The 25,469-nt window shown below is 42.3% G+C and overlaps 1 protein-coding gene across 3 annotated transcripts in view; it reads right to left on the reverse strand.

Moving 5' to 3' along the window:
- Nucleotides 1-11,592, reverse strand: part of slc12a5a (solute carrier family 12 member 5a) — a 139,559-nt gene extending 127,967 nt beyond the window's left edge. For all 3 annotated transcript variants that reach the window (XM_071903776.1, XM_071903775.1, XM_071903774.1), the window contains exon 1: nt 11,433-11,592. In XM_071903776.1, the coding sequence (XP_071759877.1) occupies nt 11,433-11,592 (160 nt within the window). The remainder of the gene's footprint in view (nt 1-11,432) is intronic.
- Nucleotides 11,593-25,469: the final 13,877 nt, after the last annotated feature.

Raw genomic sequence — 25,469 nt, forward strand, 5'->3', positions numbered from 1 at the left:
AGCAAATGCACATACATGCTGGGGCCAGTAAGTAATGCTACCAGTCAGTCTTGATGGCCCTGTGTGTCAAGTCTTCACTATTTAACATTCATTTGACAGCCATGACAAACAAGCATGTCTCAGTTGACATGGCTAGAACCACAACGGCAACAAAAACACGTCTACAGCATTTAGATTAGGTTTACTGCCATTCCTGTCCATTTTTGCTGGGAGTGGAGTAAGTAATGTTCTCTACACCAACCACCACTAAAACCCAGTCTACCATGTGCATCTGATCCATACAAGGCAGTGTATTCTACTACGACTGCATACGACTAATTGTGATGAATTTATGCATTATATCAAATGTGTACAATTTCACTGTTTTCTACCATTGTCAATTAAATCTTTTATCTACTACTGCTGGCAATGTGTGTTTGTGCACATATGTGTGTGTGCATGTGTGTGTCTGTGTATGTGTGCATGTGTGTTCATGCATCTGTGTGTGTGTGAGAGTATGTGTATATTGCATGTGCATGCATACAGAGTGTGGTGAGTGTGCATGTGTGTGTACATCTGTTATTTTGTATGTTGCTATTCCATGAGGCATAATTTGAATAAAATGAATACATGAATAAATAAAAAGCCACCATATCAAATACAATGTAATGATGTCTTGCATAAGTAGATACCAAACTCAAAGGTGGAACTTTAGTCATTAAAGTGGGAGAAGCATAAAACTACCAGCAAGACAAGTAGGCAGTCAGTATTAAGCTCATTAGTGTAGTGCAACTGCATACACAAGTACGCAGTATACAGTATATCCACGTCCTTCGTTGAACATAATAGAGTATACCCATTATGGCTGTGTATAAAAAAAATGATACAGATCGGTAATTGAAAAAAAAAAAAAAAAGAACGTTTTACAAGCAGCATCAAATATTAAGTACCAAAACTGGTACCAGTATTGAAAAAATTCCAGCTGTATGGCCCCAGTGGTATGGCCCTAATTCCAACCATTCAGCCTACAGTACTTACCATTTACTTACATTAAATGGTGAGGACTCAACATACCAGATACCAACATACCAGAAATACTTAATTACCACCACACTACACTCTGCAATAGTCAGCCAAACAAATCTGTCCAAAGAAGAGCAGCAGCTGAACTCTACAGTAGAACTGGACCAAGTCGAATTTGCAAACAATTTGTAGTTTGTTTTAACCTATTTGGAGTACCAGGTGGGTGGAGAGGTGGTGGTTAACCATATTCAGATAGTGTCAGGTGAGTTGTCAAGCACAAAAAAGCATACTAATTGACTTTCCAATACATTCCTGTGATGATATGAACTGTCTAGCTCTCTTTGTAGTGTCCTATGTGGCAAACCACACCAATCCGGTACCTACATAATGTAAGATAAACTGAAAACTATTTGCAAATACTGTTTGACCCAGGTCTGCTCTGCAGTCACCCTTTGACATTGCAGCACAGCAGTGGCATGTATGGTAACGGTGATTGAGTGTGTGTGCCCCCGACTGAGTGGCACAGGCTGACAGAACCCATGGACTGTGGAAAGAACTGGGCTGTGGAGCAACTCCAGGGAAACACATGCGCGCGCAAACACACACACACACACACACACACACACACACAGACACAGACACAGGGCCAAGGCCCATCTCTCTACATCTTCCCTGCTGCGGTACTATGGCAACCAGCCTGGTAGCCAGCCAGTGGTCCCCACTGGCCTCACGTGGACCACAGATACCTCATCCTAGTAGCACTGCAGGCATCTAAACTCCTACTTAATCTCAAATTGACATAATTCCAAGTCTCCAGTTTGTTAAAAGCACTCTATAAATAAACTTGACATGACGTGAATGGATTGAATTGAAAGTGGACTGACCCCAGCACGGCACACCGGGGGGTAAGACACGACAAGACTTCTGGAACTAATTGAATTTCAAATTTTTCAAAGTTTCACCACAATCTTTCCAGTTCATGTAAGATGGACTACAGGGTCGTTTTTGCTTTCATAGTTGCGTTGCCCACTAAATACACACTGATTGAATGTTAGACTATAAATGCATGCAAGTAATGTTGTAAATTTCTCTTCACCCACCACACCAACGATTTCAGACACAGTCCCCCAGGCCACTGCTCTTTTTATTTTGTCATGGCGTTGGGCCAAAGACGCATCATATAATGGGGTGCCTGGACAGAGCAATAATTAACTTCTCCGTTCTATTGAGAGGAGCAAATGACAGGTGGAACTAGTTTCGTGAATGAACTTAATCAAGCAGACAACCATTATTCACCTGATTGGTTAACGCCTGCGTAGGCCACTTGATAATTTGCATACAGTAGTTGAGAGGTCTACTCCTCCCTGCCACTACGCTTGCAAATTTGAATAAATAGAAGAACTAGGTAGTTAGCATGAGCAGCGATAGCCACCATGGCTGAACAGACAAAGAAAAGAGCGCCACCTACAGAAACTCAAACTTCATTAACAGAAAATCGTCACAGTCCTGGCCACACTGGTTGATTACCAAGTGATCTCTGGGTAGTTCAGTGCAAAAACACCACCGCTTAGCACCAAAGATGTAGCATGTATGTTCATGTGCATATCAAAATGAGTACACAGACAAAGAATACACATCTAACTCTTGCATGCCTAAACCCCACCTTCCTCTATAGTTCACCTTCCCAAACCCCAAACCGTGCCCCTCCACCCCCCACCCCCCTCCCTCTCCCAGCCAGTGGGAGAGTGAGAGCTGAGCCAAGGTCCTGAGGGAGAGGAAGGCCTGGTATAATTCCTGAATACCAGCCCAGCCCCATGGGGATCCATGACCTGCATCTCTGGCCTGCTGCTCTCTGCCTCCACTGCCTCGATAGATGGAGCGTGCAGTGCTCTCCAAATCAGACCGAAATAACACACACCAAACTCCACACTACTATGTGGAGCTCTTATATCCTTGTGGCAGTGATGTATTCTGTTGACCTACGTCTAATAAATTATCATACTGGCCTAATAATAATAACAATCCTGTCCCCAGTCATTGCTCCACTTATCCTCGGAAATGTAGTTGATGTAACCGGGTCAACTTTTTTTTGGCATATTATATTGCATACCTTTCTATACAATAGTGTTTTGTGAACTGACACCCCTGGGTACAGCTGTGAAATTAGAGGAGCGGAGACCTGAGGGACTGGGCTGCCCACACATCCTGGTGGTGTAGAGCCGAGAGAGGGAGGATCCCGCAGGTCAAATAAATTCAGAATGATGAAACTGACTGCAACGCCACGATACACCAAGTCTGACACATGCATCGCACAAATCAAATGCACAACACAGACAATCACTGAGAGAAAAAGGAGGAGAGAGAGAGAGAGAGAGAGAGAGAGAGGGGAGGATAGACTGCCTTCACAGGAATTAAATACAGAAACACTACATCATTTCGTGCCGCACAATTCCCTGATTGCTGAATTATAGATTAAAATCTTGGCTGTTGTTATTACTCAAATCGATCCACTCCACCGTTGTTTTTCTGCATTTCCATTACATGAAGATAAGCTTTAACAGCACAGAATTGAACAACGGCAATTTGCGAGCTACGTTTCTGTTTACTCCCATCTAGGGCCGGGGCGATATATCGCTTAATATCGATATTGTGATATGAGACTAGATATCATCTGGGATTTTGGTTATTGTAATATTGTGAAATAACTAACATGTTACTTCTTCCTGGTCTTAAAGGCTGCGTTACAGTAAAGTGATACAATTATCTGAACTTATTAGCCTGTGCTGGCTGGGTAAAATGAACAATGATTGGCTTTAGCTGCTCATCATATCCACATTACTTATTACTGATTACACATTCCTGATTACTAATGATCATTACTAATTTTCCAAATTTTCTTGTGTGTAAATATCTCACGAAAGCACAAATACTCATCCCCAAAATATCGTCACATTATCGATATCGAGGTATTCGGTCTACAATATTGTGATATTTGATTTTGTCAATATCACCCAGCCCTTCCCCCAACTAACGACATGCAGTGTCTGTATCCTGCTGTATCCAGTCTTTCATGGTAAAACTTAATTATTTGTTGCAGTATGCAAAGCTATACCCCAACTCCCCAAACAGGGGAGACTAAACCAGCCTGTCGTGCTGAATTGATGCAAGATACTGACTACTACTGTGGGTGCTGTGCAAATAATCTGGCGTATAGAGGGTGCAGGTCCATGGCGAATCCCAACTGCGTTATCGGCCAGTATGCTGCAGAGTGACCCTCGGCCGTCCAAGTCACCGGACCTCAGGCTCCGCTCCTGTGATGGATGTGTCATCATCAGAGCTACATGGAGGTAGAGAAATGTTCTACCTCTCCCTGCTGATGTTTCCTCCCCTCCGCTCCCCCGTTCGTTCCGTGTTAGTGTCACCGAGGTTTGCCCTGCAGCCTTCCTGCATGTGAGGAGGATTTTGTCACTTTCCATCAATTGGTCTCATCCTCCCCCCAACCCCCCACCCCCCCCACCCCCACCCCCCTCTCTGCGCTTGCCAAGCAGACAGGGTTACATAACCACACTAGGAGTTCTGGGCTAAGTGACGACTGCACTGCACGTCTCCCCCCGTTGTGCCCACTGCTGCCACCTTTCTCTCTTCTTTCTTTCCCTCTCTCTGTCGCCTGCCCGCTCTCTCTCTCTCTCTCTCGTTCTTTCTCTCCCATACACATACACAAATGCATGTAATTTCAGAAGAACACGCATGAACCATATCCTCACCTTGCGCTCTATCATACCATGTGCTAAACACACACCTTTCGTTAAACACAGACACACACACACACAACACAGTTGGGTAGTGTTGTGTAATTCACTGGGTTCCTCGTCCCGCTCTCATATCAGGTTTTTCTACCACATGATTCTGACTGAAGGGACCGTAGAGACTAGCGGTTTCGATGAAGAGAAAGGTCACAACTGCCCCCTGTTGTCTCAGCAGAGAAATGCAGGTGTCTGGGTAGCTGCAGAGCAATTGATTTCTCACATTCAGCCTTGCAAATCCAGAGGAGGCGAGACTACATGACAGAATCCCATTTGCTTCAACTAGATTTCATATGAATGTAGCAACACTTAAAACCTTTTTTTAAATATCTGTTGTACATTCACAACATTGATTTTGTTTTTTTGTCCAAAAGCTTGAGGTTTTGAGTAAGATACCTCGAGCGCACGTATCAGTCTTATGTGTGTCTGCCATAAAAACATTAAATCGACTGCCCTCTGGTGTCCTGTCAATGTCATCACACCTCTCCACTCAACCATGCAGAGACCCACCCATGAAGCAGCTCCTGATCATTTGATTCAATTTAAACAGCTCTTATGAAAAATAGATAGGGATTGGACATCCACAGGTAATGGTGTATGAGCTGTATTGATCTAAACTGTATTGATGGTTCCCCTTTGACAGGAAATGGAATAACAGTGTGAGTGATGGCGGAGGAGCTATGGCATTTAATGGCTAGCTAGATTAGAAATCAATGGCTCTTGTGAGGGAGCAAAATGCAGCCATTTAATGACATTACAGTAGGAGGCGGGCAGATGGACAGCAAGACAGAGCAGGGTAAATGGAAGGTTATACTGGATGTTAGACAACGAGGGAAGAGCAATAGGAACACCTGACAGAAACAGGGACCAGGTGCTGTGTGGCAAAACCAATCTGCACAATTTGCAACCTTCATTTTTCCTCTACAAGAGAAAGTGTTTCAATTAAATGTCTTATACTTGTTAGTTCTTTACGGGTTTGTCTTGTCATTTAGTTTATGCAAAGTGATGGATGTTTTTAGGGTTAACACCAATGTGCAGTGATGGTATGGCCAGCTGTAGCCTAAAGGTTAGAGAATCAGGCTTGTGACTGAAAAGTTACTGGTTCAAATTCCCAGACCATCTTTGAAAATTTGTTTGGGGAAAAATGTGCCATTGAGCAAGTCACTGAAATCTCAACTGCTCAGTAGCCAACAGTAGAAGACTGTTTTGTTGTGAAGGTTGTACTGGGTAGTTCCCAGGTGTGAATGTGTGTAACCTTATGAATGTGAAGCAGGGCAGTGCTGAAAAAGAGTATGCACACTCAGCAAAACCCTTCCCTGGATAAACAAAAAAAACATCTTCCCACATACAATTTAAATTCTACTAAACAGTGCTACGAGCCCAGGGACTATGACTAACTACCTTGTAGTTTATAACAGCCTATCACTATAATCTTGATACTTCATTTTCACCCCAGAGGTGTGTTTATGTTATCTGTGCACACAGAGATCTAAATCAAAGACAGAATTTTGTTGGTATCCAGAAGAAATCTCCTATCTCTTTTTTTTTTTTTTGTTGTTGTAACGGATAGCTGTTATTGGTACTATAGAGGTGTGATAGAGCCAACCAACTACAAATACAATGTGAAATGTTAAAAATACATGGGTATCAATGGGAAAATCAACCATCTCCTTTCATGATAAGATGAGCTGTGAATACACGGCTTCTGGAGGGTGCTAACAAATTTTGAAAAATCCTATTCTGTAGGCCGCACTGTCCTCTTCCCAAGAGTGACTTAATAACTGTTCTGCTGCATTAGTCACCTACTGGGAGCCATTCATATTAGGCCTAGGCGACTCCTGTGGAGAGCCACAACTCCCATGGAGCCGGTAGAGCGATATCTGTGTTAACAGCAAAAATCAAAGAGCTTCTCTTCTATTCACAAAGCATTAATCGTGGCGCAGAAAGGTCTGAATACAGATGTGCGCACGCACACACACACACACATATACACACACACACACACACACACAAACACCTCTCCTGGTCTGGTGACAGAGAGCCAGTCAACAGCCCATTGTCACTGCTGACCAGCAGGATAATGGTCTCGGTCTGATATAGGTAAAAACAACAATAATATTAACAACGAGGATGACAACACATAGTTCTACATTTCTTATTCCAACGGGGACACACACCGTTAACCATGCGGGCCAGGTCTGCTATGCTCTGCCCTGCATTAGATGGAGATAGGCATCAACAAGCATAACAGCATAAACAAGGTGACACCCCAACAGGCTGAACAGAGACTAATACACTGTTCAAATTAGAGTGGATGGAAGAGCTTGGGTAATTGCACATTGTTGTTATGGTATATAATTCCATTTGTTCCCTGCTCACCAGACAAGCATATAGTATATGGATGGAAAACACATTTCAGAGAGAGATCGACACACACTGAACGGTAAAGGCGCGTGTGTACAAACACACGCACACACACGCAAACACACACAAACACATTCCTGATTAAGGGAGCTAGGGATCCAGGAAGAGGAAGAATACTACAGCCAATCCTCCTTTTTTGCTGCTGTCATGAGGTCATTACATTGTTGTTATTGTTGTTGTTGTGGTACCCCCATGCTGGGTCATTCTGGACTGTATTTGACTAGAGGGAAGTAGAACATCATGACACAGATTAAACCTCGGCCAAGTTGGCCTCCCTGCTCTTCAACCAAAACAACGAGGAAATATAGAAGCAGAACTACTCAGAAGAAAGCAAAAGGGAAGCCTGACAGTTACTGCTGCTACATTACCAAAACTCACCCACAAGGAAGCACACACATGCACGTACACACACATGCACACGCGCGCGCAAACCCACAAACACACACACTCGCACACAAAGTTGGAACTTGCGCGCAATCACAGCTTGGCTGGATAACCGCAAGAGTCAAGGCTGAGGAGTGCATTAATAATGGATCGTGTTATAAAAAGGAACCACCCAAATCTGCCCGAAATAGTTCAGACAGGAGGAGACCCGCTCACTCAAGTCAACATCACTTTTAATTTAAGCAGCCACAGTGAGTGAGTCAAAGGATTTGAGCAGCACAAACTCTTCCCTTAAAACTTGCTATTATAGCAATATCAATAATGCTTAGAGCAAACACAAAACACCTCCTTGTTGTCAGGTTCTAGTTCAGAGGAATAATGGCAATGCAGCTCCTCTCCACAGTAGTGAACCATAACCTTGTACCGCCAAAAATTATGTATCAGGAATAATTGAGAAAAACACAGTTGATTTGCCCACTTCCATTGTCATGCCCATGCATTTCCCATTGATGCCCATGTATTTCGGCAATGCATTGTCAAGGTTTGGATTTGGTCCAAGGTTAGCAAAAACACTTGTTCCAAATGAGAAGCAATGTCAGCTGTCAACCGTGGTTACAAAAAACAAGTCTTAACTGGAGATATGAGGTTTCTGAATGCTTGAAAGCCTCCCTGCTCTGCCAATTGTGGGGCGAGAGACACCCAGCCCATTCCGAGCCCATCCCACTGAGCCTAGCCAATCTAATAAAGATATATCTCTCTACACCTCTGCAAGGTCAAGGGCAGAGAGGGCACTCGGCAGGCAGACCGGAGGCTCTTCCTCCTGCAGCCCGTTATCATCAAGCCCGCTGGCTGGCTGAGCCGGCTGAGCTCACACCTCCCTCTGGATCAATAGAAACTGGATCACTGGTCCGGGCCAGGGGGGAAGAATTTAGATATTGCACTGGTGCGCCTGCTAAAATAAGAATAAGATTGAAGGGGGCTTGGATAGACACTGGGGTAATTGCACAGCAGGAAAATGCCAACAGCAGGGTGATTACATTGACAGATTCATACGTGTACACACGCACACGCACACACACACGCAAGCTTATTCCCTTACACACCGTTGCATGCACACAAACATGCACCTGCATGCGTATGCAAACAAACAAAACACACACACACACGTACAATATGGACATATTATGCACATCCATAACCGTACATTATTGGCTATATGAACGCCACATGCATTAATCTCTATTAGATTTACAGTACTACTCAGAAATTGGGCATATAGGGTTTACTAGATTATCAGCCTCACACCCCACTCTGTTAAAATGCTGGTTTAGTCTTTTTCCTTCTATTAAAGACCAGCTGAACAAATCGCCGAGAGAGAAAATATCACACCATATTAGCGAGAGATTGATTTCATAATGGTACTTGCTTGATCTGAAGCGTTTTCATCTCACTGCAAGACCATTTGTGACACAACGTTGGTGAAAATGTACTGTGTCACTATGGCAACCAGCAGAGCGGATGTAGAGACAACAGTCTCCACAAGGCTGCAGCTGAGCAAGAGCATACCATGTATGAGGGGAAGTCCTTCCGCAAAGAGTGCCCCATCTCTTAAGGGGAACACAAGGAGATGGTGAGATTTGTTCCTACCAACCCACGCAGCCATCTATCTCTGTCCAAAAGAATGATTGATACACACTAGAGTATTTATTCTGCAACGCGAATGCTGAGAAGTGCTGAGGAGGCATTTTGCATGCTAATTCTCCTGCACGGGAGGAACTGGTGGGATGTATTGACCCTGGGAGGCCACATGCAGCAATGAAGTGGAGGCTGGACTGGTAATGAACAACTTCCATTCCTCACCCCAGTAGCCGGCCGGTTAATAGTGGCAATCTGTCAGCAATGTTTCACATTTAACCTTGGTGCTCCGGCCCTGCCATCCCTAAAAGCTGCTGACAGGCAGCAGGAAGCAGAGCTGATGCCATCACCAGGGACAACTGGTGATGTCTAACGCACATGCCATGAGATGGGCATGTATATACCCCAAACTGAAAGGACTGAAGGTAGTGGTCTTACTGCTACTGACTAAACTTCAGATACAGACCTGTTTTCCATTACTGAATAGTGGAAAACTAAAATAGTGGTTACATACTTAGGTGTTATTTTGTTATTTATTACACAGAGCTTACAGTCTTAAAAAGGGTGTTGTGCCAAGTTCAACATATCCAACACATCGTTTTGGACAACTCATTTCACTTTTCAACCAGACATACATTAATAACGATATATTGTGTCAATATATGCTTTTATTAACATATTTTTATCGTGTGTATAATGTTTTCAAAAAAGCTGGACACAGCTTTGACAAATTAATACAGGATTAAACTGCCTGCCTACAGCTACAATGCTTCATAGACAACATAGCAAAGAACTGAAATTAAGGCGCAGCAAATCTAGAGTCCACCTAAAAGCATTTATGGGAATCTGGGGAGCCCCCCCGCTAATTAAACTGAAATGTCATTAACGTATCAGCCTTCAAGATAAGTTGAGCACAGTATGAATATATTGATCCATTTGCAGAGAAAGCTTTATTTGCACTTGACTGGACCTGAATGATTGCACTCCTTCTACTGCTAATCATCAGGCCGCTATGGTAAATGCTTCCATTCCTGGTCCTATGGGAACTTCAGCCACTCCGCATTTGTTCTGCACTACTGCACTCGATTCGGCCAGTTATTGGCAAGGCCTTGATTAGTTCAATCAGGTGAGCTGGTGATGGGATTGAACCACAATGGCACGTGTTCCCAGGAGACACGGCTGGGACTATTCAGAAGGGCACTGGAGGAAATGGAGAGAACTTAACTGTAAAATTTGACAGTATACAGGTTTGACTGACTGCATGATTTTTTTTAATTCCCCTGGTGAAATTCCCTCCCGTTGCTGAGCATCAGCTCATTAAGTAATTGTGCACTAACCAGGAGTACCCAGGCTTTCCACCTTCTCTTCAAACTCTGCAGAAAGAGAAACCCACTCTGCAGTCGCCTTATAAAATCTTATGCAGGTGAGGTATTTCCAAACTAAGCCACACAAGCACTGGAACTAGACATTGCACATAATGACACATCGTTTTGGCCCCGGGAAAGCTAGTAGTTTCCCTGCTTAATGTGACAGACAGCAGAAAAGTCTCCTTCCTACTCACATACTTCAGTTGCAACTGGAATGTCAAAAAATGTGTGGAACATGAAATCTTGGCAGCCTGAATTTGAAAAAAGTGTACCGAATGCCTATGCTGTAGGGGGGGAAAGGACATAATAGACTATCTTGTAACTGTCAGGTTATGGAAATATCTGATGCCAGTCAGAGCGACCACTGATCTGACAAGCATGTGTTATCAGGATCTGAAACACGTGTTTGAATGTATGCAACAGTGAGAGCATGTTTGAGTGGTGCCACATCATGAACAGACACTTTAATAGCCTACAAGAAAAAATATATATAAACACACAAAACATCTACCCCATTCTTTGTCACTGAACAGAGGGACATGACCATGCATGTAACTGAGTTATTTTGCGCAATGCACCTGTAACAACAAGAAAAAGGTAGAAAAAGGGACATTTTGCGCTTGGCAAATGCCGATGTTGTTGACTAGACAGTGCCCTGCTGGAGCCATTAAAAATTCAAGTCACACACATCTGTCTATAGACACAGTGTGGTGGCACCCAGCAGCAGGCAAGCATCAGGGCTATTAGCATCATGTAGCCTGTAGCTAACAACCAGCGTCCAGGATAAAAGCGCCCAGGCGTGAGCATGTCTCCCTACCTTTCAGCACCACCACCACCTCGGCATTGGCAGCATCCTCCCCGTCCGCGCCGCCGCTGGTCGTGGGCTCGTCTCCTTCAAACAGCTGGTTCACCTCACCCTGGATGTCGGAGGCGCACCGGTCGCCGTCGCTCTTGGAGACGGTGAACCTCTGGCTCATGGTGTCGCCGGTGAGACGAGCGGCGGGTCTCCTCTTGGCTACCTTGGCTTGGCCTCGGCGCAGGATGACGCGGACGGACAACGACAGCGAAAGAGCTTCTCACTTCTCTCGCACGGCGGTCCACCTGTTCCTGCCCGTCCGGCAAGTTTTCTCCCGACTACTCTGTGCTGAAGGAACTGCGGCTTTTTGTTCGGTAGATGTGTGATGCCGAGTGGACCGTCTCATCAACCGGTGTCTGGTGGTGGCTGAGCAGCTGGGTCCTAACGCCGATGCGTCACGGTCTGTGGCGCCGTAGGAGGAGGAACGGGCCCATAACACAGGATGCGTTTTGAGGCTGAATAACTACACTGCCTTTTTTTTTGTTGAAGCAAAGCAGCTTTCAGCTGAAGATCAACTGTCAATCACTTAACCAGTAGCTAGAGGAAGGTGCTAACATTAAGTTTTAACAGGGACCGGCAGAGCGCATTTGCTAAAGAAATAAATAAAAACAAATCCATGATAAAAAGTTACCACAAATGTCAAGGTCAGCACTAATTAGCCTCCAGGCTTGCTGTTGTCTGTTTAGATCATGGTGACTCTGGTTAATGAAACAACAACAACAGCACTAGTCTGCCCTCCATGTTTATTGCCAACAATAAACAGGGTTACAAATAACAGGGTTTGGGTAAAATATGGGTGAAATATACAAAACTGTGAACAAATAAAACATTTCAGCAACTGCTATGTTGTGTTGTGTTATCATGAGATAAACTGGAACAAGCAGGAATAAAATCTGGCTAGGTTTTTCCTGTGCAGATGAAAATAAAGTTGTCCTCCCTATAGACAGATTTTGAACAGTGGACTACTGGTGAAAAGTATGGTTATGACAGCTGATTAGCTGTCATCAGGGTAGTGTCGAAAACCCATAATTTCATTTAGGGATGTGTCTGATAATTGATCAGTAAATGGAGGTGTGGAGGTGTGTCTGAGTTGCAGATGGGCAGACATTGCGGTTTGTCAGATGGAATTTGATGGTGTAGGGATGAGAGGAAAGTCGAGGGGGGCCTAAGAGGTTGAATAACATGTAGATCTCAGTTAGACACTGTCAAGATGAGTCATTTGGAAAGCAGTACATGTAATAATTATGAAAGAAGAGGTTTTATTATTTTGCAGTTTCCTTTATCTGTGCAGAGGAGAAGTGGCATAGTTTGAACTTTTATGCATCACTGTGGTTTCATCAGTGATGTGAGATCACACAGTAGATTCAAACAGTAGATTCAGATATTCAATGATGCCAGTGTTGTTCCTACCAAGAAAGCCTACACGCTCTCTATTATGATGGCCAAAGGATTTTTTGTTTATTATTAAGGGGCTCATCTGTGTAACATACTTTGATTGTGTTACCCTGTGTTTGAGTTTCACTATATCCCTGGATCTTCACATTACATTGTAGGCATTTAGATGCCACTCTTGTGCAGACCAACTTGTACTAAGTAGGGGTTCAGTGTCTTGCTCAACGGCACTTCATCAGGACTTCTTGTTGTTGATGGACATATATTGGCTGGGGATCAAACCAGTGCATTTCAGTTACCAGAGGTCTTTCTAACTAGATCACCCTGCCAAATCTGACTTTGAAACTAAACCAAGGTATAAATATAATCAACAGTTTCTTGACCAAAGGACCTCAACATTTACATTAATGTATGAGCCATGCCCTCTTGAGGCACATTTTGTTGATATCATATGTGTGATAGCATGCATTAGTGGCAGGTATTGTATGCTATCTCCCCTTTTCTGTCCCTTATATTTCACACATTTTTCATGGTGTTGTTTGTTTTTGCATTTTCTCACAGCAGACAGACATTATTGAGCTAATGAGCACGCAGACTAAAACATCAAGCCCTTATCTGGCAATGCTGTACAGCTAGTTATAATATCCCACAGCCCTGATATCATCTCTCACCATGATATGTGCTGAGGATCTGTGACTTTCACCAGCTGAGACACTATTTATAAAACTCCTTCATACTGGCAGCGATCACAATGAAATCCACCATGCAGTCATGTATTTAAATATGAATAAAAGTCTAATTAACCTGTTTAAAAACGTTGATTAGTTATTAATAACTAGGCTGTGTGATGAATCGTACTATGGACCAGCTATGGATCTGAGGTGTAGACTCTTTACAAAATGAGTATCAGCAAGACATCACACTAAATGAAATGCAACATAAATGCAACTTGCTCTCTCTCTCTCTCTCTCTCTCTCTCTCTTACAGACATACACACAAACACAAACACATGCACATCTCTTCCAAGGTCAATCAATTTTCTCACCAAAATTGACTTGAAAGTTAATTGTATGATCCAGCTGTGAAGAAAATATCTCAGTTGATTAATGAGATGATTAGAACAAATTAACACTGTTCGGTGGGATGGTATAATCACTCCCTTCAGGATTTTTTTTTTACTCTTTTTATCTCAATAATTTTTGCAAAATTAATAATTCCCTGCAAATATTGCAGATACTCACAATTTTGCCCATTCCCTGCACTTCTACCCTATAAAACACCTTTTTTGAAAAAAAATCTTTACATAAATCATCAATGCAGGTAGGATTAGGCTCAATTTCAAACTGTTATCCCTGTCTCTAAAGGAATAGTGAAAATTTGGTAAATATGTTCTCCAATCAACTTACCTTTTGTGTGATGAAAGATTATCACTTTCAACTTACGGTTTAAATTCATTTTGATGCATGAGCAAACACTTTTAACTACACTTTTAAACTAATACTTTTTGTTTTGAGCATGATACAAGTTAGCATCATCTCAAAAGTGAGAAAATCAACCTTTTTTGCCACTCCAAACTTTGGCTTTTTTTTTTTTTATTCTTAGCCGGTACATTCATGACTTCAACAAATGAAATAATATAAACTCAATATAGTTGTTGCCGTTGCTATGGTTTATTTTCAAAGCACTTTTGTAAAACACCCACTAATTCATCTGGTGGGTACAGTGATATTTTTTTTTTAGCTGTGTGCAGTGTCAACAGCATGTGAGTGCAGAGTCAGATAGATACCTACAGTTATGAAGAGGTATAAATAAACAAACACTTCCAAAAGCGCATTCTGTCTTTTCTGGCTTTCTACATGGACCTGACAGCTTCACCAGTGTATCACAAAATATGGCTAAGCCATTTTTAGAGTGGTAAGAAGGTTTATTTCTCGGGTGCTCAGTTGGCTAAGGCGGGTGCCATGTAACCACAACGTCTTTGGTTTGAATCTGGCCTGGGACCTTTGTCATATGTCATCCCCCTGTCTCTCTCCACTGTACTATCCAATAAAGCAGAAATGCAATAAAAATAATCTTTAAAAAAATAGACTATTTCTTTTGAAATGATGCAAGCATTGAGCTAAAGCTTTCAAGTTCTCATTCAACACACACACAAACACAAAACATAGATGTTATGTACATTTTTCATGGTATATGATATCCATCTGATTTCAAAAACATGAACACACACATAGATGCGTACACACATGCATTTGCATGTTGTTATACTTGTGAGGACATTCTATTATCATATTTTCATTCACTATTCCTTTACATAACCTTGGCCCAATCAACCCTTACTTTTACTCTAACCATGACTCCTAACCCAAAATCCTGTTGCCCAAAAAAAACCCCAAAAAAACAAAAAAAACAGTCCTAACAAGTTTCATTTCTGGATTCTCTATTCTTATGGGGTTATTTGGACCAAAAAAAGATAATGAGACAGACCAGATTGCTGAGCTTACAGTGCTGTGTCACGACAACTGAGAAAGTCTGGAGCTTTTTCTACTGGCTTCACCAACTCTTCACAAGATACAGGAGCAGGCTGACCTACTGCAAGAAGATTCAACACAACAGCAACAACAAACCGTCTTCATCCCGGCTCAGTGTGTCTGCACCTGTTTCTCTAGTTGCTTGCTCTCTCTCTGTCTCTAAACTGCTGTGTGCCTCTCTCAACATTTCTGTCTGCATTGCAAAAGCGACCAATTACGTTTGAGACTTATTCATTGATCCTGGTAAACAAAAACAACAAAAAGCTGGGCAGTTTACAAATCAAACAACCGATAAAGTTGGGCAATTATGCCTGTGTGTCCCCATCTTACCCTTAGATGCTGACACTGGAAGCCTGCAAAAAGGGTCAGACTGGTTTTAGAATTAGCTTGACTGTTTTTCAACAAAAAGACTTAGGGGGCTAGCAGTAGCCTGGACTGGCTATGTAAATCAGTGCAGGGGAAATGAATTAATCTAAAGTGTAGTGTATAATGAATCCAATTACTATCTCCTCCTTCAACACTACCAGAAAAGTGCCCTTGAGCATGATATTAAACTCACGAACTTCTCTAACAGAGCACCTCCGCGTCCAAAAGAATGAGGATTTTAGTAGTACTGGTCTTGTAAAAATATAAGTATATACGTACATTAAAATGAATATAAATATCAATGTGTGTATATTATGTATGTAAACCTCCTTCAGCTTCTCAACTAGGCCATTACTATAAATAAGAATGCATTCTCAATTTTCTGGGTTCAACATCTTCACAACACACATTTTCATGCCTAACCCTACTATAGGACTTTTATTTTAAAATTGTGGCCAGTACATTGACATCTACTATGTCACAAATGACATGAGCATTACTGTACATGAGCACCTTATGAAATCTGATTAAATCTGTATTCATGACTGTCATGTAGCTGTTTTGAAGCACTTGTTCAGTGGTTATAAACTGGTGTTCATGTAAAGTGTTGCCCAATATTTTAGGGTTTTCTTAGGAGCTAAAATGTGACAAAAAAATGCAAACACACACGTTTGCAACACGCACACCTCTATACCCGCATTCTCATAGCCTACTTCTGAAAGGAGAGGTGTATTGGCATATTGGCATCCATCAGAAATTAGTATGTTACCTTACATTTTCCTTACAATTTACTCATAGCATAGGAGTGCGTAGTTTTAGAAGTTCGATGAGTCAGGACTGAGCAAGGGAAATTGGATTTCACTTTTTATGCACACTTTGTTAGTAAATCCAGTTCACTCACCATACTTGACTTTCACTGAGAGGCTTAAGTTCATTGACATGGCAACAAACTGAGGATTCTGAACACCCAACACGACACTAAGAAAAACCTCACTGAGCAATTCAAATGATAAACAACTCTGACTTCCCTAGTATGATAGGATTGTTTATTCAGTCAACCTATGTGCACTCTAATGACTTTGAGTTTGAACAACATATACAGAGGGTCACAGCAGAATAGTGTGTGACATAGGATCATGCAAAAAATCTTCTCACATACCTTAATGTGTATCAGTGGAATGATATATGTGTACTTTACTTATAATTAGACAAACTGGTGAAACAACAACAGACCCAAACCTTGATCCCGGCGATACAGAATGAAAAAGGGGAAATTGTAATAGATAACTTAGAAATGAATAACTCTTTCAAATCATTCTACCAGAAATTGTATACGTCACAGGGTACTTGGAATGTTGGTGAATTTCATGATTTTTTGTCTATGACTAGTCTGCCAGTGTTATCTGAATCAGTTAGGGAGGAGCTGGGGGGGCCCATTACTTTAGGAGAGGTCCAACAAGCGATTAAAGATCTTGGCGCTGGGAAATCTCTGGGGGGTGATGGATTCCCCACAGACTTCTATAAGTCATTCTCAGATTTGCTGGCCCCAAGACTTCTCACTGTCCTACAGGATGCGTTCCAGAGGGGAAGCCTACCAGAAAGTATGCAGGACGCAATAATAATGTTAATTCATAAGAAGGGCAAAGACCCACAATTGTGTGGGAGTTACAGACCAGTGTCCTTGATTAATGTTGATGCAAAGATCTTGGCTAAGCTTTTAGCAACAAGATTAGAAGGGTGCCTACCTATACTGATTCATCCAGATCAGGTGGGATTTATCAAGGGCCGGACATCAGCGGATAACCTACGTAGGCTGTTACATCTTGCATGGCAAGCAAGGAATAGCGCAGAACCGACAGTGGCTTTCTCTCTGGACGCAGAGAAAGCGTTTGATAGAGTCGAGTGGGAGTAGTGGTTTGCGATTCTTGAGCGGTTTGGGATTGGTAGTTCATATATTAACTGGGTGAAGCTGTTGTATAGATGTCCAAGGGCGTCTGTCCTCACAAATGGGAATATTTCTACCCCTTTTAAACTCTTACGCGGGACCAGACAGGGCTGCCCCCTCTCTCCTCTGATCTTTGCCCTGGCTCTGGACCTCTAGCATCAACCATTAGGGGCCATATCAATATTAAAGTCATAGTTTCAGGGCAAAAAGAACACAAATTACTTTTATATGCGGATGATATCTTACTGCTGTCAAGCAACCCAGAAACTACAGTGCCACAGATCTTGTCTTTGATTGGTTCCTTCTCACGTATATCAGGCTATAAAATCAATTGGTCTAAGTCTGAAGCAATGCCTTTATCTAAAATATGCCCCCCAAGTATTCGTAGTAACTGGCAATTTAAATGGCTTCCATCTGGATTGGTTTATTTAGGTGTTATGATCACCCCAGGATTAGAAAACATAATGAATTTAAATTTATTACCCCTTATCCAAAAAATTGAAAGTAATCTACTAAACTGGTAAAAAATGGGTCTCTCATTGATAGGAAAGATAAATACCTTAAAGATGATGGTAGTACCCCAAATTAATTATATAACATACATGCTACCTCTGGATTTCCATCCTCCTCTTCTTGCTAGATTTAACAGAGCCATAAACAGCTTCCTATGGGCGGGCAAGAAGCCTTCTTTCAATAAAAAGAAATTATAATCATCAGTGGAAGAGGGTGGTCTAGGATGTCCAAGAATAGATTGGTACCATTATGCCTTCTCACTCAGTCAGTTATCTAAATCAAATCTACCGGAGACCCGTGCTCCTGCTTGGGTAGCGATGGAGAAAGAGCTGGTGGATCCCTTCTCGATGCAAGCTTTCCTTACCCAGACAGGAGGGGATATACCTTGTAGAAACCCGGTGCTGGCATTTTCTAGAGACAGCTGGAGAAGAGCCCATCAGATCTGTAACATGAATCCCTATTATACCAAAGGGTCGTCAATATGGTATAATAAGTCGTTGAAAATTAATAAAAAATCTATCATGTGGGAAAATTGGGTGAGAGCAGGAATAATGCTAATGGAAGACCTGTTTGATGGGAAACACTTACTCTCCTTTGAACAGCTGGTGTCTAAATATAATATACCCAGGAGAGATTTTTGGAAGTTAATTAAAATAAGGAGTTGTATTATAACAGCAGATAGAAAGAGAAACCTTGCCCCTGTTACTTGCATTCAGGATTTATGGCGATCAAGTTGGAAGCTTAGAGGGGGGACATCCAGGTTTTATAACATGCTTAGAAAACATCAATCCCCAAACTATGAGGGTGTTAAGCTCACATGGGAAAAAGACCTTGGAACACCTATTCACAGGGAAGCCTGGAAGAAAGCAGTACAGTCATGGTACTCCATAGCCCGACAAAATGCAGACACGTCTAATTTCATTTAAAATAATGAATAGGAATTACTGGACTCCAGCAAAAACGTCTAGGTTGGGGCTTAGGGAGGGCGAAAGCTGTTGGAGATGCAACAAAGAAAGGGATGCGTTGGCCCACATGTTATATGAATGTGAAATGGTACATGACTTCTGGACAGCTATTGTTCAATGTATCAATACTGAAAACAGAGTTCATTGAGGGTCCAGCATTATGCATATTGGGTATCCTGCCATTGGAGGCCAACCTATCCCCACAAGTGTGTTCCTGGGTGAAATTAGCCCTCATAATGGGAAGTAGGATAGTGCTAAGGCATTGGAAATCGAAAGAGAAAATCAGTTTCAAAGAATGGAGAGATGAACTGGCTAGGATAGCTTCTTTTGAGCAGCTTATCCATAGAGTTAATAATAGTTTAAATGTTTTCAGGAAGATCTGGGGTCCCTATTTGGAAATGATAGGTAGAGACGATTATCATGACAATTGATATTCATATACCCCTAGGGCTGGACGATAATTCAATATTGTCGTTTGTCGTCTTTCGGTGGAATCATATCGTGATGATATGAAGATATCTTAATATCGTGACACACGTTTCTGCCGTCTAAATGGATGATGACAAGCAAATTTTACTTGGAAACTCTGATAAGGTGTGGTAGGAGTGTTGTTTGAGAGTTTCAGTTTTGTTTGGCATCACACCTGGCGTTGCCATTCGGTTCAATGAGATGAACATTAATTTGATTGTTTAACGTGATTTTGCATGCGTGAGCTGTGTCGTGATATGTACTGATATCGAGAAAAATCCTTATGATTATGATGATATTGATTTCAACCATATCGTCCAGCCCTATATACCCCATTCTTGGTCTCTGTACATCGTCTAACTGTCTATGCTCAGTGAATGAATATGAGATGTAATATTGTTGTATGATAGCCTGTGTTACACACTGTCAAGAGGAATGTGCATTTTCTTTTTTTTTTTCCTTTTTTTTTTCTTTTTTTTCTCTCTTTTCTTTAAATTTGAATATTGTTTGTAAATTTATAATGTATGTTCAAATGCTGAAAAAGCAATAAAAAAAGCTTAATCATAAAAAAAATAATAATTAGACAAACTGAAAATACACTTGAGAACGTCTGTGTACATGTTGCTCAGCCTTTGAAAAAATAAGGTCAATATCCCCCGAAATTCAATATCACTGATGTCATCAGTGGAATCCATGTTAAGACTCTTGCAGTTTCCTGTGTCTGTGCAGAGGAGCAGACCGGCAGATTGAGAATAAAAACACAGTATTAACATTTTTTTAAAAAACAACAGATGAAAATATACTGACATGAACAAACATTTCTCTAATTTATTTTTCTCTCATATCTTGACTCTGAGGATGGTTAAATATCTTACTTAAGATACAAGGAAGCACGCACATCCAAACTAAACCTAGGTGCTGGACAGAAGGACAGTCAATTATTACAAGATATGTCTGAAGAAGAGCTTACGCTCGAAACGTTACATGTGGTGGTAATTAAACACCTTTGGAGTAATCTCTAGTGTGCGGACTCTATCTTGTAATAATTGATATCTTACACACAATCAATTCGATTTTTTTAAGGAAACGGAAATCCCAATCGTTTCATCAATACTGACCACCTACATATTTCACATTGACAAAACAGTACTATGTGTTGTTGTTGCTAGTGCTGCAGGTAGTAAAATGAATGTCTCACCGTGATCTGTGTTGAAGACTTGTGGTTTTGACCAGCCAAGACACTCTGCCTGTGTCTCAAACTCCTTCAGCTCAGCCTCAGTGACAGTCTTTCTCCTACCTGGTGAAAGTAATTCATAATTAGATGTATTAATTAAGGTAAGTAATACATCTAAGATATGGCACTGGTGAAAGCGTTGTGATATTCTGTCTCTGAATCAGTGCAAAATTATTTATACATGTCTCTGTATATCAAGTTTGAAAAGTTTTCTTATATTAAATTGATACTCGACTCTTGATTTGTTCTGACTTGACTTGGTCTTCTCCATTTAGACTTGAGATTTGACATTAATGACATGGACTTGACTTGGACTTGACTTGGTAATCTACATTTAGATTTGGGACTTGACTTGGAGTTGTGCCTCAAGACTTGAGACTGACTAGGGACTCAAGCAAAGTTGACTTGGTCACACCTCTGCTCTATATATCAGTTTGCCCCTCACCAATGCAATCTCACAGACTATCGTTTCCAGAAGTCCAGTCAGAGACAGATTGGTAAAAAGTAACAAAGACTGTGGAAAAAAGTTGAACTCCATTGAACTGAGTCCTTGTATTCAGCTTTATCTGTCTTGAGGTGGACTGGAATGGAAAGCTAAAGACTATAATTACTAATATTATTAATAATCAGTGCATTCTGATTTGCTCATTCAAAATTACCATAATTTAATAATCAATGTTAGCTCAGCAATACATTTTCCCTTCATCAGGAAGTCAACCTTAGGCCTTGGTTATATTTTTTATATTTTTCTAGGGTTAACTCTGAATGGTAATTATGAATTATGAATGGTCTCATTAAATAATTGTCACCTTTCACTGGAATGAGACAAGGACATTAGTCTTTCTGACATTTACTGCCGAACCTGCCGTCAGTGAGTGTATCAGTTTCATATTTGGCTATATTTCACAATGATTTCTGTATATTCCTTATATTTTTCCTCTGTTTTCCTTACTCCAGAACATAAGAGCCTCCGAGTCACTCCCGTTGTCCTTTTTGACGAGGCAGTCAGGACAACCAGTTTGCAGCAGTGTGTCCGGCAAAACAGAAACGACATCTGATGGTAACATAAAGATGATGTGGATATGATACACAACAAGAGAGAGAGAGTAACTTACTGTGTAACTCAGAAAAAAAGCACTTTCATTTGCATATTATTAACTACATGAGAAGAAGTTGAGACGAAGACACACGCACATGCACACACACACACACACACTCACACACACACCAGTGCACACAGTATTTTAACACAAACCCTTGCCGTCGATGTTTTCAACATCCCACATGCTGTTGTTCTCATAGAGGAACCTTTCAGATTCATTGTAACAATATCCATACCTGCCAAGGATTTAGCAGAGATTTACCAAACCAAAGAATAACCATTCATGCCAGTGAATGATGCACAGATACTTTGACTGTGTGATATGATGGATTCACTCTAACAGATTAAGCACCGTACAGCTCAAAATAGTACTTACATGTTCAGGTTTACATTGCCACTGTACATAGCCCTTTGCGATAATGTCAAATGAAACACTTGGCCAAAATAGCATATTCAGTGACAGTGAATACCAACACTTCTCTGTGGTCATGGCTATAAGGTACCAGTGCCCAGATATCTGAAATATAAAAAGAAGGAAGTTTTTTTGTTTTTGTTTTTAATACCTACATTACCGGCAGCTGTGTCACACAAATGTCCAGTTCATTTTCTTTTAGTTTGATTAGGCAGTATGAAAATATCCATGCATGACACACATACACATAAAGATAGGTTAAGAGACCAGATTAGCAGATGCATCCAGTTCATTTTGTTTTGATTTGGTTTGGTTTCATTAGGCATTGTGAAAATGCCCATACATACCACAAACCAGTGTTTTCCCCTACCATTGAATAAGTGGGGTGGGTCACCCTGCCTTAAAGAGCTGGCAACCCACCTAAAACTGTTTAATTTGCATGTGTGTCAGTGGAGTTTTAGTGTCATGTGGTCTAAATGCTGTTAGGCTTTTCCCTCCTGCCAAGAATAAAATTCTGGGGGAATCACTGACACACACAGAGCTGAAGATTGGTTAGCACAGATAGGTTCAGTTAATATTGGGTTTGGTCTCATAAGGCAATGCCTATACATGACACACATTATTATGTAAAGAGACAGAGACTTACATCTGGGCCTTTGTCCACTGGTTTCAGCAGCTTCTCACAGGCCAGCGGGGCAGGCTGGCCTACTGTGAGGAGACTCAGCACAACAACAGCAACACACACCGTCTTCATCGTGGCTCAGTATGTTCTGTGATCCCTCTTTGTCTCTCTCAAGTTTTCTGTCCGTCTTATATTTGTATCACTGACCAATTATTTTGGTGGTTCACCCATCCACCCCAGTCAGTAAGCCATGATGTTTACTTATCAAACAAAAAGGGGAAAAAAGGACAACTGTGTTTGTGTAGGCCAGAGGTTCCCAAATTGGGAGTCCAGGAGTCCTTAGAGGGTGTCCAGGGGGGCCCCAGCAACATAAGGAGTATGTTTTTTTCACTATTCCATAAGAGTAGGTGGGGACGTCTATCACAGGGGCTCCCAAACTTTTTCATGTCAAGGACCCCCAAGTACACATTAGACCAAAGACCCCAATTTTAAAAGCACAACACAGTGATCACGGGATTGGATATTTGGGAAAGCGGTATGATGCAAGATTACTAGTTACAAAAATTGACGATTCCGTCCAGATGACATACAGTAGATAATACCATGCTAGTCAATGCAGAGGAGGCAGAAGCTATTTGTAGGCTATTTAGACTTTCCTTAAAGGGATAGTTCGGTATTTTGAACCCTGGGCCCAAATAACATGTTTTCCATCATGATCCCTATTAACGATAACTTCGCTAGCCGCCTGCTCCGTTCATCCCATAACAACCGGCTGCCCCCTCCCAGTCTACTGCAATAGAAACCTAGGGGCAGTCTTTGAAAACTATGACAAACGTTGTTTTGCAAAACATGACGCTCACAGTATAATCATACTGCTGTCAGTATGTTATCTTGAAAAAAGTGACATTTAACAATACAATACAATACATAAAAAATGAAAAAATTGAAAGATTTTGAGAGGAATAATCATAACACAGTGATCACGGGATTGGAAATTTGACGATTAAGGGACTGCCTGATGCCATACTCTGTTGCCCAGAGCCTAGATTCCAGATGCTACCCAGGCGCAAAGGCCAGCAACAAAGGGTTGGAGAGGCCACTCAATTTAGCCCGCCAGACGCTAAGCTAACTGAAAAGTGTAATGTGACATCACGCTTAACTGGGGCCCCTGTTGAAAGGGGGCTCCTCCGTCCTGGGGGAACAGTAACAGTAACTACTGGGCTGTGCCTAACACCCATTCACCAAACAAAGTGCTGGCTGCCACATTCATGCAGTGGAATCTCACAAATGTGGACAGACCTGACCAAGAGGCCACCACATTATCTCTGACAAGGGGGCACCTCGCCACAAGGCCCATGGGGTTGCCACGCAGGCACAGTCTTGGCGACCCAGCTCCTCCAACCGAGCACACACTAGCCAGTCATCTAAATAGTTGAGAATTCTTAGGCCATGCTGGCACAAGGGTCCAAGGACTGTGTTCATGCATCTTGTAAAAGTGCGAGGGGCTAACAAAATGCTGAATGGGAGGACATAGGACTCGAAGGTCCTGCCGTCACAGGTGAACCTGAGGTAGCGCCTGTGCCCTTCCCAAATTGGGATCTTAAAATAGGCATCCTTGAGGTTCATCGTGGCAAACCAATCTCCTTGAAGGATGGCTTGTTTGACCCTCGGCACCATCAGCATTTTGCACTTAAGGGGCCATAGGTATTTGTTGAGCCACCTCAAACCAAAATCAGTCTCAGCTCAGTCCCATCCTTTTTGGGGATGAGAAAGCCAGCCTGCTGGTTGTCTTTCCCCACCTCCCTGATTACCCTCTTGGCCAAGAGAATGGAGATATCTGCACACAGAACCTCCCTGTGTTGGGGTCAGCCACAACCAAAAAAGCAGCCAACCCTCTCACCAGGCATCTGCAGATGAACTGTAACCAGTACCCCTGGGTAATGGTGGATACCACCCAGGGGTTTGCCCCAAGGGCCTCCCAGGACAGGTGCCGACCTGAGAGGGGGCAAAGGCAGGCTGGGTTCTAGACTCTGTCCAGGCTAGGGGGAGGGCTTGGGGGTCCCCTGGACCTTGCCTTTCCCACCCTGTAGACCATGCTTAGCTCTACCATGCCGGCCTATGTCCAGACAGACCCTAAGGTCACCTGACCCCCAGGTGGCCTGCTGAGGTGGTTTAGGCTGGGCGGCTGTTGCTTGGCGCCACTTCTAGCTCTGCTTCGCCTGACATCTCCTAAGCACACTGGCGGGCCTCCTGGGCCTGCTGGTGCATCCTGTTTGCGTCTGGCCCAAACATGGCAGATGGCTCCACAGGTAGTCTCAGCAGACAAGCCCGGTCCTCCACCCGTAGCCTTGACTAGCACAGCCAAAGATGGCGCCTCACCATCCAGAAGGATGCCATGGCCTTGCCAGTCACCTCAGCCTGCTCCTTCATTAATTTAGAGAGCAGCAA

Source organism: Centroberyx gerrardi, chromosome 5 (assembly GCF_048128805.1).
Source record: "Centroberyx gerrardi isolate f3 chromosome 5, fCenGer3.hap1.cur.20231027, whole genome shotgun sequence".
NCBI classification, from domain to species: domain Eukaryota; kingdom Metazoa; phylum Chordata; class Actinopteri; order Beryciformes; family Berycidae; genus Centroberyx; species Centroberyx gerrardi.